At 46.6% G+C, this 12,856-nt stretch overlaps 1 protein-coding gene and 2 non-coding genes across 3 annotated transcripts; 2 read left to right on the forward strand and 1 right to left on the reverse strand.

Moving 5' to 3' along the window:
* Window positions 1–259: 259 nt before the first annotated feature.
* EI90DRAFT_3130415 (uncharacterized protein) lies at window positions 260–784 on the forward strand (the record flags this gene model as incomplete). Its single annotated transcript, XM_039064304.1, has 1 exon — window positions 260–784. The coding sequence occupies one exon, from the start codon at window positions 260–262 to the stop codon at window positions 782–784; it is 525 nt and encodes a 174-aa protein (XP_038911226.1).
* A 1,223-nt stretch (window positions 785–2,007) lies between these two features.
* Window positions 2,008–2,079, reverse strand: EI90DRAFT_t217. Its single transcript has one exon. It is a non-coding gene; the product is annotated as a tRNA-Tyr (tRNA).
* A 3,483-nt stretch (window positions 2,080–5,562) lies between these two features.
* EI90DRAFT_t216 lies at window positions 5,563–5,635 on the forward strand. Its single transcript has one exon. It is a non-coding gene; the product is annotated as a tRNA-OTHER (tRNA).
* The last annotated feature ends 7,221 nt before the right edge of the window (window positions 5,636–12,856 follow it).

The raw sequence follows: 12,856 nt of genomic DNA on the forward strand, positions 1-12,856 counted from the left end.
CTGGTCACAGTATCATGGAAGAATCTGAAAATGACAAATGTGGAAAGAACAATAAGAAAGGGAAACATCAGGCTCTAGTGACTAGAAATGGAATCAGAAAAATCAGGAAAAATAAGAAATATGCAGGAGAGAACATTGGCTAAGGGTGGTAGAATGGTGGGATTTGGCTTGTTTATATGTAGTACACCAGCAAATTCCCGTTACAACATCGGCTAACGTGCTCAAAACCTACAGCTTGTTTGAGCTTGAATTCAAAAAGATGGTCGATGCAGCCCAGGCAATCCAGGCTATGTTTCTGGCCCTCCATGAGGACACCCTTTCTAATGATGACTATTACTACATCATACATGAATGCCTCCTTGGGATCAAGAGAAGGATCCTCAAAGTCATGCCCAGGTCCAACCAGAAGTACCTTGACTTCGTCAGGAATTCTATAGTCTTCTTGGACACATGGGAAACCATAGTGCCTAAGATTTCACATGCAAGGGATTTTATGGAGAAAGACATTAAGACTGATGAGCAGGCCCATTGGGTTGGGAACATAGACAAAAACTCCATCAAGAAGTTCTTTGGTGCCATGCCCAAATTTCAACCACCTGCTGCGATCCCCAGAGACCCTAAGGACACACCCACTAATGTCAAGCCAGTACCTAAGTCTCCCAGCCCCATGGATGAAGACCTTAAGGTGATGCGAGATGTTAAAGGGAAAGCATGGGCCCACACTGATGAGGATTCTGCCTTGAAGAAGACCTCAGTGTCACATAGAAGTTCTGGTCAGGAATGATATTGATTCCACTGCCCTCCCTCTCATAATGAACCAATTGCCTGGGCCCATGTATTTATCCACTTGCCAATGCAACAAGCCTGCCATTTCGTATTACAATCACACTTGTTTTATTTATACATTAAGGATGTTGAGGATATTGTGAGGGACCATGATCAAGAGCAAGGCCTATATGTTGTGGGGACAAGTCTGTGCATGGTAAAAAATCCGATTCTGCAGAATTTGCCCACCAACATGCACTACATATCCGCTGATGCTCCCAATGCTCATTATATCACTATCCAAAACTCCATACACTCACTCCTTATTTTTCCATATTTTCCCCATCATTCCCAACAACCCCAAGCAAAATTCCCATGCCCAACCATGCTGCCAATTTCACCCCCTCACAACCCAGCTGTTTTTCTGTTGGAGGAACCATGTGCTATGGGAGGCCAGACAAGTTTTCGTACAGCCACATTCCCACATCCGAGTGAGGAACTCCCCCAGACAGCCACATTCCCACGCTAGCATGACTACTTAGTCACAACACCTCTTTTATATTATTTCGGACTAACCCATGCCAGGCCATGGATATATTCATTCATTTGAATTCATTTCCTTTTCCCTCAGTTCTTCACGCATATTAGCTGAGACTGAGGTTAGTTATAACATTCCTTTATTACTATTTCCTTTACTATTGTAACTTACAATATGTACATTACCTTCAGCTTCCCGCTTATAGTCCAGCTCCGAGATCAAGTGTCACTCATCAACACTTATGGCCAAAACGATGTCATCGCTCATCCTGCCAAACCTCATGGCTGACCCTTCACGGCACTTGCTCAGGCCAACGCTCTTGTCCGAGCCAGACGGATCAATTGCTACCACCTTTCCAACCAGGTTGCATGCTGTCAGGTTGACATGTCCTATGGTCGAGCAGGCACTGTCATCCATCCAGATGGACAGCCCAGCTGAGCACTCCTCTGTACAGTCCCCTCAAGTCTGAGCAGTTGCATGAGTTACAACATGTAGAGTTGTGTTGGACTGTCCAGTCAGATCGACTGGTTGCCCCCTCATGGTGTCCACCCGAACTGGCATGCTTGGACGAGTCAGATGGCTCGGTATCTGCCCATCCATCGACTGCAATGTGCACTAACAGGTTGGTGTGTCATATGGTCAAACAGACATCGTCTCTGTTGGAATTTGTACACATGGTCTCAGGAACCTTAATGCATAAAATATGGACATTCTGGGAGTCGAACCGCAGAGCCCTGCAAGGTACCTAGAGTGTGTTACCATTACACTAAATGCCCACATTAGGCAGAGGTGGTTTCTAACAGTCTCCTGCCCAGCTGGAACCCCTGGCTACATCTCTGCATCGTCCTCACAACTCAGAGTGCTTGCAGGCATCACATCTGCCCAGGGTGGTCTGTCCATCAAGCACAGCACCCGCTATCAGCACAAGGCATCACCCAGTCAAATCCACGCTCCCGAAGGCCCAGTTGGACCCATCAGTCATTCCTTTGCATCGCATTTTTGAAACATCGTACTCATGTGCATCTGATCAACCAGTTGCAGCCTGTCTGCTTAGCGCGACACTTTTCGACAACCTAACGCACTCGATAGTCCAGTTGGACCAAATGGCAGCTTCTATACAGCACCCACATGGGTGTTGTAGTTAGTTCTCTTCATTTTCTATTCAATCTGTGCTCCATATAGTGTCATGTGACTGCCAAGTCGCTCTTTACTGTTCTTACTACTGTAATAACACTAAACTGCTACTCAGACTGAGGTATCCTGCTGAGATACAATATCCACTTCTTGAGTTTGAGACATTCCTGGGCATTATGGCCTTTTCGATCGCAATAGCCACATCCAAGGTCAGAATTTGAAGTAGACACAGCAGGGAGAGGTGTAGAGGTGTGGAGTGCCATGATATTCAATGATTTTGCCCAGGTTTCCTCAGCTGTGACAAGTGCTGATTCAACATCATTGCTAGTGAGGGTAGGCTTGGTGAGGAGGGTCTCAGTGAGGGTAGAATAAGCAGGGGTGCTGCTAATGAGCACAGAAGTGGAGAGCTCAGCATCAAATGTTTCCACCTCGTATTTTTCAGGTCTGGCATTGATAAACGATTGCTGTGCATTGTGGACTCGTGAAATAAACATGTTGAAATTCGTTCATCAGGCTATTGGGTGAGTGATAGAAACAATTTGAGCACATTGAAATGCATTCCGGCATTTGAGACACCATAAGTGGACTTCAACTCTCCCAAAACATCTTTGGGGTCATCCAGCCCAGCAATTATGGCTTTAAGAGCAGGTTCCACACTTCTCCTGATCAGACCAAGTGCCTTCTTTTTGGCAAGAGTGGCTTCATGGGCTTTTCAGCTGGCAGTGTGACTGTGCCATTGATAATGCCCCAGTAGCCTTTGTTGCACAGCAAATCAGCGATTTCAGCATACCAGGCGTGAAAATTGGCAGGATTGAGCTTAACAATGGAGTCTGAGGTGGTTTCAGATGACATGGAAAGTAGGATGTGATGTGGAGTGGGATAAGCGAAGTGACAGGCATCTAAGTGCGACAGAAGATAGTGTGTCGAGCATAGTATGTGATGTACGAGATTCGAATCGAATCGCCCAGCACAGAGGGTGTTAAGAGAGAAGTTTTGACCACTGGCACTTAAGTGGGTGGTTAAAATAACAGTGTAATCAATGTTGGGGCTGTGGCCAACAGAGTGATGCGATCGCGACGAAACTGAGGGACAAGCGTGTGTGCGGTGCAACAGATGTCGTGTATGAGTTTCAAAGCGATGCGTGAAGAAACCGAGCCACAGGAGCGATGTTTAGAGCAAGTTTTTGCAGAGTATTGAAGAAATCAAATAGCATCATTGTCAGAGTTCTTCAAGCCAGAGGGCTCATAACCTATTATATTGTAGTCTGAAAAAGAGGCCACACCAGGATTCGAACCTAGTGTTGTGGTTATTTCTATTTGTTTTCTATTCAATCTGCACTTTCTATAGTGTCATGTGACTGCAGAGTCGCTCTTTATTGTTCTTAGTTGTGTAATAACACTAAAGTGCAACTCAGACTGTGCTATCTGCTGAGTTATAATAGATTGTGGGTAGCTAACAGAACATCAGATGGTCAGATGTCAGATGGCAGTGGTGGAACCAGAGACAATGGGGGAGCACTCAGGGTAACTGTCTTGGTTAGTTCAGGAGTTCGGAATGTAATACTGCTTGAGACCCAATCAATCAATGGATTGTAGTGGGTAAGCCAGTTGTGTCCTAGGACTAGTGAACATAATCCATCCAGCAATGTGACAAAGTGACAAAGAAAGTCATGGGGGTGATGTTTCCAGAAGCAAAGTGGAGGGAAATATCAATGGCATGGGTTATGATGGAATTTATGGTGCCATCAAAGAGGTGTAATTGTAATGGTTTTATCTGGTATGTCTTCAAGGCGAGCTCCTTCACAAACTTGTCATCAATGAAGCAGTCCAAACACCCAGAATCTATGAGTGTGGGGATGTTCTCATAGGAGTGGAAAAGTTTGTTGTTTGTCCTTTCTTTGGATAGGGATGCAGGTGTTGTAGTCAACCTTTTTCAGATTACAATAGCAGGGACAGGAGAGGTAAGAGAAGAGAAAAGAAGAGAGGTGGAGCAATCTATGGAGGTAGGAGGTGGTGGAGGAGGAGAGAGTGAATTGACAACACTATCTACAATGGGTAGAACATTAACCAGAGGGTCAACATTGAAAGGAGCAAATAAACCATTCGAAAGAGAGAAAGAAATGGGAATGTGAAGGGAGGACAAGTTGGTAATGGAGGACGTGTTTAGACATATTTCCTTGAGTGCATGGAGGAAAGAATCGCAACCCCTGGTCTGTGCAGAGTCCACAGGGGTGTGGACTAATTTTTTGCTTCTGCGGAAGTGGACCCTTGCTCAGTGATCTTGGCTGAACAGGCCTTAGACATGTGAGAAGTGTTTGTGGAATATGCAAAGTTTCTTGTTGAGACAGTGCTGTAGTAACTCAGGTTAGCACCCCTGGGGCAGTCTGAGATAGACTTTAGCCTTGATACAATAAGTAGAAAGGATAAAGTCAACCTCAAAGTCACATGACTATATATAGAGTGAAGATTGAAAGAAAAGAGACACCTCAAACTACAACAAGTGCTTATGCTCTTGTGGCATGAGTTTGCCATTGTCTCCAAGTTTTGATGAGAGTTGGAGCTGGCCTTGGACTTTTTGCTGTCCTTCACAGGCTTGCTGCCAGAAGCGGGATTGTAAGAGGTGGAAGGGATGGTGTCAGAGTGGGAAGTGGTAGTGGTCTTGTTGAAGACATTGGGGGTGGGGGTTTTGCATGACAAGTCACTTCAGTTTTGTGCTCCCAATAGCGTGCATCGAAGGTCTGTGATAATATGCAAAGTTCTGAAAGGGTGGTTGGTTTCCCCCGTGAAGCTGTGAGGCATGTTAATTGAACTCAATGATGTACTTGTTAATGTGATGACCATCCTTCATGTCTAATGTCACAAGTTGGACTTCGGCATTGCCCACAAGATTGTGGGGGCCAAAATTGGTCTGGAGTTCATTCACGAACTCTTGGTAACTATTCATCCAATGTGGATGAAGTAGAACATTTTGATCAAATATCCAGCTCAAACCAATCAAGAGCCATCCCCTTGAGGTAGGACTGTGCGAAGATAACCTTGGCATGGTCACTAGCAAAGGCAAGGGGGCGGTCCTGGTGTTGTGGTCAGACCATCTGCTCCTAGAGAACAGGCCTATGGCTACTTACTGGCCATATGGTGTAGTGGTTAACACCTCCAAATATATGTTGGATGGTCCTAGGTTCAAATCCTGGTGTGGCCTCTTTTTCAGACTACAATACCTGGAAGTTTAGTTCACACTGGACCAGGAATACTTGAAGGGTGCAGGGTTCCATTCCATCAAACTGTTTGGGCTCGTGGACCTTAGTCTGGAGAGTGGAGGATGGTGGGGGAGGTGGATGACTGGCATGACAAGCCAAGCTGGCAATGGCCTGGGCTAGCTGTGTGATAGCTATGTTTGGAATAGGCTCAGCTTCATCAGTGTCTGGGACAATGGGAATAGGAGGATCATCTGGAAGAGGGTTGATGAAATTGGGGACCTCGGAGTCGAGTCCATCGAAGGGACTGGATCTACAGGTTGCTCGGTGCTGTCTCCAAAATCGGAATCTACAACAGGTGATCTGTTCCTAGCAGGGCACATGATCGGAGTTGAAGGGAGAGGGTTCTTGAAGTTAGAGAAGCTATGAAACTCAACTGGGTTTCTTGCTAGACGACTAGGACCAGGCTGTGAGGGTTTGAGTGACAGGGAGGTTGAATTAGGGACTAATGTGCATAGTTGTGAACGAGTGCAGAGGACTTTGGGTGCCATACAAGACATGTACTGTCAGGGAGTGATAATATACTGACAGAGACTGGGTTTGGGACAAACAAGAACATCCCTATAAACAGAGGGCTATGGCCTCAGCGACTCTGCCAGGAGCGCTGTGCCCAGTATCATGTTGGTGCCCTAATTTGCAGACTGAGAGGAACTCTGGAAGAGGGGGAATAATATTGTGTCTCAGCAGGACACCTCAGTCTGAGTTGACTTTAATGTATTACACCAGTAAGAACAGTAAAGAGCAACTCTGGAGTCACATGACGCTATATGGAGCATAGATTGAATAGAAAACAAGAGAAATAACTACAACAAATACCTCTAGTTGGTATTATCACTGAGGTGTAATGTATCTACAAGTTATGTATATATAGATACCAAGAGAGTCTAGGCAGCAGGCCCATAAATGGCAGGGGCCAGATGGGGCTTACCTAATGGGGTCAAGGGTTAGCCAACTGAATACTACCAATGACTTGGGTTATGATGGGGTTAATGGGTTATAACCCAGAAGTGTGGAAGGATGGGTCACATGACAGGTGCCATGTCATCCTTGCACACAGCCACAGCCACCCAGGTGTCCCTGTGCTGCGAGCACACATGCTGGGCACAGTGGGAAGTTGCCCAAGGTGCCTGGGCTGGGTGTGTTGGGTGTGCTGCAGACAGGCCAATAGTACATTGATACAAGGGAAGGTCATCTGTGTAAATAGAGAGAGAAAGTAAATAGGCCAACTGCAACATCACTAAACTAGTGTGAGCAGAAGACATCTAAGTACAACAAATACATCAATGGGATCAATTAAGCATGACTAAAGGGAACACTAAGAAACTGGATGACACGCTGTAGGCAGGATGATTGCCCATGCGGAGAGCCAGCTCGGATACCTGATTTCACGACTATAAAACCACTTCCATTCACACAACAACCCGATACAAATTCGACATCTAAGAATAGTCCTAATTCTTACGATTCCAACGGTACCAAGAACATCCCAAATGGTGGAGAATTGACAGAGTTCTATGTTGGGCAAGTTAGGCACAGGCATGTGCGGGCATGGGAATCTCAAGCGGCAACCCAGAATTCCTGCCTCACTCGTTCCCACGGCGTCTAATAAATTGGTAAAAATGCTCATTGGCTGCGTGAGAGTTATCTCCGGCTTCATTTCCAATTTTGGCCTTTAATTCCGTAAATCCGTTGAGATATCGCTTATTTTCTTATATTTTCATATTTTTGCATCATTTCAGTTATTGATCAAAATTCTTTTATTGATACTATTACCCTTTTTTATTATTTCGCCTAATAAGGTATGCAGGTGCCATATGGTACCAATATTTCCCATCAATTATTCTAAAAATAATTGTTCCTTATATCCTGTACATACCGGATTTTGGAAAAGAAGTTCTCCCCTCCCCCAAAATTCTCTAAGGTGCTAGGACATGCTAGAGTTGGAGTGAGTGTGTGGAATCCAACAGTAGGAATAAGGGCAACTGTCTAGCCCACAACGAGTGGGTAGTAGATTAGTTGAGCCTGGACCTTGCGGAATCCTGGAGAACCCACACGGAGTTTAAGGATCAAGAGCGTAGCGAAGTCTAGTCAAGAAGTAGGAGTTTTGGAGAGTTTGGCCCCACGAGCTTAGTCGGCATAGAGAGCTGCTAGCCCTCTTGCAATGCTAGCACAGCCAGCATCAGGCAAAGACCCTTTGTCAGGGACTGCATGTCAGTTCATGACAATAAGGGTGTTCCCGAGAATCCTAGTTGTTGTTAACGCTGAAGTGCCACCTTCAGCAGAGATAGGGCTTATATACATGGATACTGCTATCCACTAGAGTGCGGCTACAAGCGAGATAAGAAACAGCCGATAGAATGACGACATGAAAAGATAGATATTCATTCGGGTAATCGTAAGCGAGATGTGGGAAAGGGGTGACATGTGGATGGAAGATAGAAGTGGGATGCTAAGCGAGAGCTAAGCGAGATTACCTGCGTTCTTCAGATCACTCCGGATCATCTTACGGCAACTCCCTTCCAGCATAGGGAGTCAGGGTAGCCAGTTAGGCCGTGCCCTGACACCCTTAGACCTTGACAGGGCAAGCTAAATAGGCCTAGTACACTCTCAGGTCCTCATCTGGAAGGGCTAGGAGTTAGGTACACCAGTATAACTGTACAGTTCCCCATACCTGGGTAATCCCACAAGGATTAGGCAGGTGGTGCCATGAAGTACAAGTACAAGAGTACCTCTTGTCCCCTATAACATCATACCAGCAGTAGAACACCTCAACAGTGTGTCCCTCCACAAACTCCTACTAATTAATGCCACATACATACTACTACCCCAACAGTGGTTCCCCTAAGTCAAACATGCAAAACAGCCACAATAACCTCAACAACCATCGCTCACCATCACCCCTCAGCTCCATTGAAGAAGACAATACCATGATTGAGAGATCAGTCGGATCACTCCAACCAGTACCCCCATCACCACTGAAAAGAACCAACCCATGCTCATGCCCCCCTTCACATTGCTACTGTCCATCACCTCCTTCCTTGATGTGGCTCAATGCCACAGGTCCCTGGACTTGGCCAACATCCAAGGCCCAGAACTTGTGCCCCCTCCACCTGTAAGTGATGAAGGAACAAATGGCCCAGAGAACCACACCACAGCCACCCCATCACCCCCCTCGACAAACACTACCACCCCCATATACACTCCACATAATGCCCACCCCCAGCCATAAGATGCCCCATACCCTGTAATTGCAGCCCCACAATGCTGTAGGTGGGATAATCACCCACACACAGACCAGACCTGGTTTGGATACCCGCTTCCACGGTTATAAAACCACTTCAATTCATGTGACAACTCGGTATGGAATTTGTATCTAAAAATAGTGCTAATTCGTATGGTTCCGACGATATCAAGAACATCCCAAATCATGGAGAATTGATGGAGTTCTGCATTGGACAAGTTAGGCATGGCAGGTCACGAGTATGTGCAGGTGTGGGAATCTCAAGTGGCAACCCAGAATTCCAGCTTCACTCGTTCCCACAGCGTCTGATAAATTGGTAAAAATGCTCATTGGCATTGGCTGTGTAAGAGTTATCTCCGGCTGCATTTCCAATTTTGGCTCTTAATTCTGTAAATCCATTGAGATATTGCTTATTTGCTTATATTTTCATATTTTTGCATCATTTCAGATATTGATTAATATTCTTTTATTGTTACTGTTACCCTTTTTTTATTATTTCACCTAATAAGGTACCCAGGTGCCATATGGCACCAATATCCACCATCTATTATTTCTAAAAATAATTATTAAATATAATCCTGTACATACCAGATGTTGAAAAGAAGTTCTCCCCTCCCCCAAATTCTCTAAGGTGCTAGGATGCACTAGAGTTGGTGAGAGTGTGTGGAATTCCAACAGTAGGAATAAGGGCAGCTGTTTAGCTCACAACAAGTGAGTAGTGGATGCTGAGCCCAGACCTTGCAGAAATCCCGGAGAACCCACTGTGGAGTTAAGGATCAAGCATAGTGAAGTTGAGAGAGAAAGTAGGAGTTTAGGGAGAGTTGTCCCCCACAAGCTGTGTTTGCATAGAGAGCCATGAGCCCTCTTTCAACAGTGATGAAACCTTTAACTACATTGACCTTGACGGCGAACTAGCCAACTTCCTGTCAGGGCACACACCCTGACTAGCCCAGACCCAGACCCACATCCGGACCTGCTACACTTCCCGTGTGGACTTCCTGCACCGCATGTGCTGCACACCGCATGATCCGGCCCCGGATCCTGCCCTCATGTGACTTCTGGGTATCCCTGGAAGTTTGCCTGATATTGTGGCCACTGTGGGAAGATGAGAAGTTAGCTTCCTTCTCATCTTCTTACCCACAGTAGGTTGTGCCCTGGATAGGGCTGGTTACACCATAGGGCTGTGGACCATAGGGGAGGGTCATGGGGACCCGGGAGTCGTCCCCTGACACTTCCACACCCACGGAGCATGCCCAGCAAGAATCCTCACAAACATTAGTTCCTTCCCCCAATCTGGTCCAAACATACTAGTCCACCCCCCAACCACCCAATCCAAAGACCACAATGGAACCCCCTGGGGCTTCCTCATTGAGGGCCTCCACCCCTCCCACATCAACACCCTCATTGCCAGCCACCTATGGATGAGCCATGCGGTATGCTTTATAGCAATTGACTTCACCAACTACTGACCCACCAGTTATGTCATATCCCTGCACAGCCTCAGAGCCAACCTAAGCGAAACTGATGACATCAAGAGTGCAATCACCCAAAAGATCCTCAGTCCCTGATCCACATTCAGGACCTTCCTGGAAAGGGCAAACCTCCACATCGAGGACATAAATCACATAGCAACTAGCTGCACGGTCATCCCCCAAGGATATGCGGCCTCTAACAATGGAAACTGTTGTAAATCCGGAGTTCCATATATGGCAACCCGCTTCAGTGGTTCACTTGCAACCCAGATGTAATATAGAAATGAGAAGAGAAACTGTAACTAACTAAAGAACATATGGTGCTAAAGCACCCATATTTATACTCCTGAATAACATTCCAGGCTCTTCTATGCCCAGCACTTAAGCAGGTGCCTAGTAACCCCTAGAATATTCTCAGATATTCCAGTTCAATCTAATCATGTGACTCATATTCCAACAGAAACCACCTTAACCCATCTGAATGAAGAAACCCAACCTCCGATTCCAATGTTACACTATGGGAAATCCACCTCCCTCCCCCATTCTTTGAAGACTCCAACCCTGCCCCCAGCATCCTGAACACCAGACATGATCAATGGGTTTGTCTTTTCAGAGAAACCTCCTTCTCCACCCCCACTAGCAACAATGGGTCAGCCAGCAGCTCCCACATATTCTGTCATACCTGCAAAGGATTGGACCACATATTTGCAGTTTTCCCAATTGTCAGGGCACATACCCTGACTTAGCCTGGACCCGGACCCGCGTCCGGACCCGCTCCACTTCCCGCGCACTTCCTGCGCCGCACGCTCCGTGCACCGCATGATCCGACCCCGGATCCCACCTCATGTGACTTCCGGGTATCCCCGGAAGTTTTCGCCATATTGGGGCCACTGTGGGAAAGTGAGAAGTTAACCTTCTTCTCACTTTCTTACCCACAGTAGGCAAGTGTATCTACTTGCCCCTTTGTTTATATCACTTTCTTACCCACAGTAGCTCTTTGCCTTGAGACTAGGCTGTTACGGGTTGGGCTGTGGGCTATAGAGAGAGGGGTCATGGGGACCCAGGGTCCGTCCCCTGACACCAATCCATGAACACTACATCTGGCATGAACTCAACCCGAGCCAAGAGACCCCCCCAACACAAAATCCCAAAGCCCCCCACCCAACTAAACATGGCTGCAGAAGAACCCCAGGATGCAACTGAGGTTGTGGAAGGCAATATGCCTAAGAACTGCCACAGACAGTACAGTTATATTACTCCCAATCCCATCTACCCTCCTGTAAAATACTCCCATCCAATATAATCAATGTGTGAATGGAATTGTCAGAAACCTTGCAAACTAGTAACCAAGCAAACTGTGCAGGCCAAAGTGTGCCCCCATTTACTGAACTGAAAGGTGACAGGAAAGTGCACTACCCCTCCCCCCACCTCCCCTGTCCCCTCCAATGGCTGGCAACCAAGGGGGGCTCAAACAAAAAGCCAGTAACTATGCAAACCCAGACAACAAACACTGGACCCCCAATCAGGTCCCAGAACAAGCTCAACTGGTTAAAGGCCTCCCCCCTTTGCCCCTAGAGGACCACTGGCTTTCACCGTTTTCCAAACATCCAAGGACAGAGGCTGTTAGAGACTGGATATGAGATGAAGGATATGTCTCCGTGGTGGAGGGCTTCGGCCTCAGCAACTCAGACCAGGAGCGCTGTGCCTAGTTACACATCCGTGCCCTAATTTACTTACTGGCAGTGAGAACTAAAAGGGGGGATAACTCTAGTCGATTTTATCACTAGGGTGTAACCTATCTACAAGTTATGTATATATAGTTACAGCGAGGGCAGGCCCATGAATGGTGGGGCCAAGCAGAGTGGAGCTAATGGAGTTAAACGTTAGCTGACTGAATATTACTGATGAGTCGGGTTATGGGGTTAGCGGAATGGCAGGCTATAACCCAGAAACAGAAAGGAGGGATAGGCCCAAAGGTAGGCTTGCAGGGCAAGCAAGTGAATTGCCCAGCAGGGGCAGGAGTGTGCTAGTGGACGTTGGAGCTGTCCGGAGGCCTTTGGGGTTCCGTACTTAGGGAGGTGTAGGTAATATATTGAATTGAGGGGGTGGTGACCATTGAGGGAGTTGGAGGTGATTGTGGAATATGGAGGCTCCGAGGTTAGTGATGAAGGAGCGGAGGTGTTCTGGAAGGATTGGAGGTAGTGGAGGATGATGGCCATAGATGGATATGACAGAGGCAAAGGATCTGAAAACAGCCCCCCCCCCCACACACCCATCCACCTAAGAGGTGGTGCCCCCACCTCCCATAATAGATGGTAAATATTGGTACCATATGGCACCTGCATACCTTATTAAGCGAAATAATAAAAAAGTATCAGTAACAATAAAAGAAAATCAATCAATAAGCGAAAAATGATGGTGAAATATGAAAATAAGCGATTTCTCAATGGATT

Source organism: Cantharellus anzutake, assembly GCF_015039405.1.
Source record: "Cantharellus anzutake strain C23 chromosome Unknown EI90scaffold_65, whole genome shotgun sequence".
NCBI lineage: Eukaryota > Fungi > Basidiomycota > Agaricomycetes > Cantharellales > Hydnaceae > Cantharellus > Cantharellus anzutake.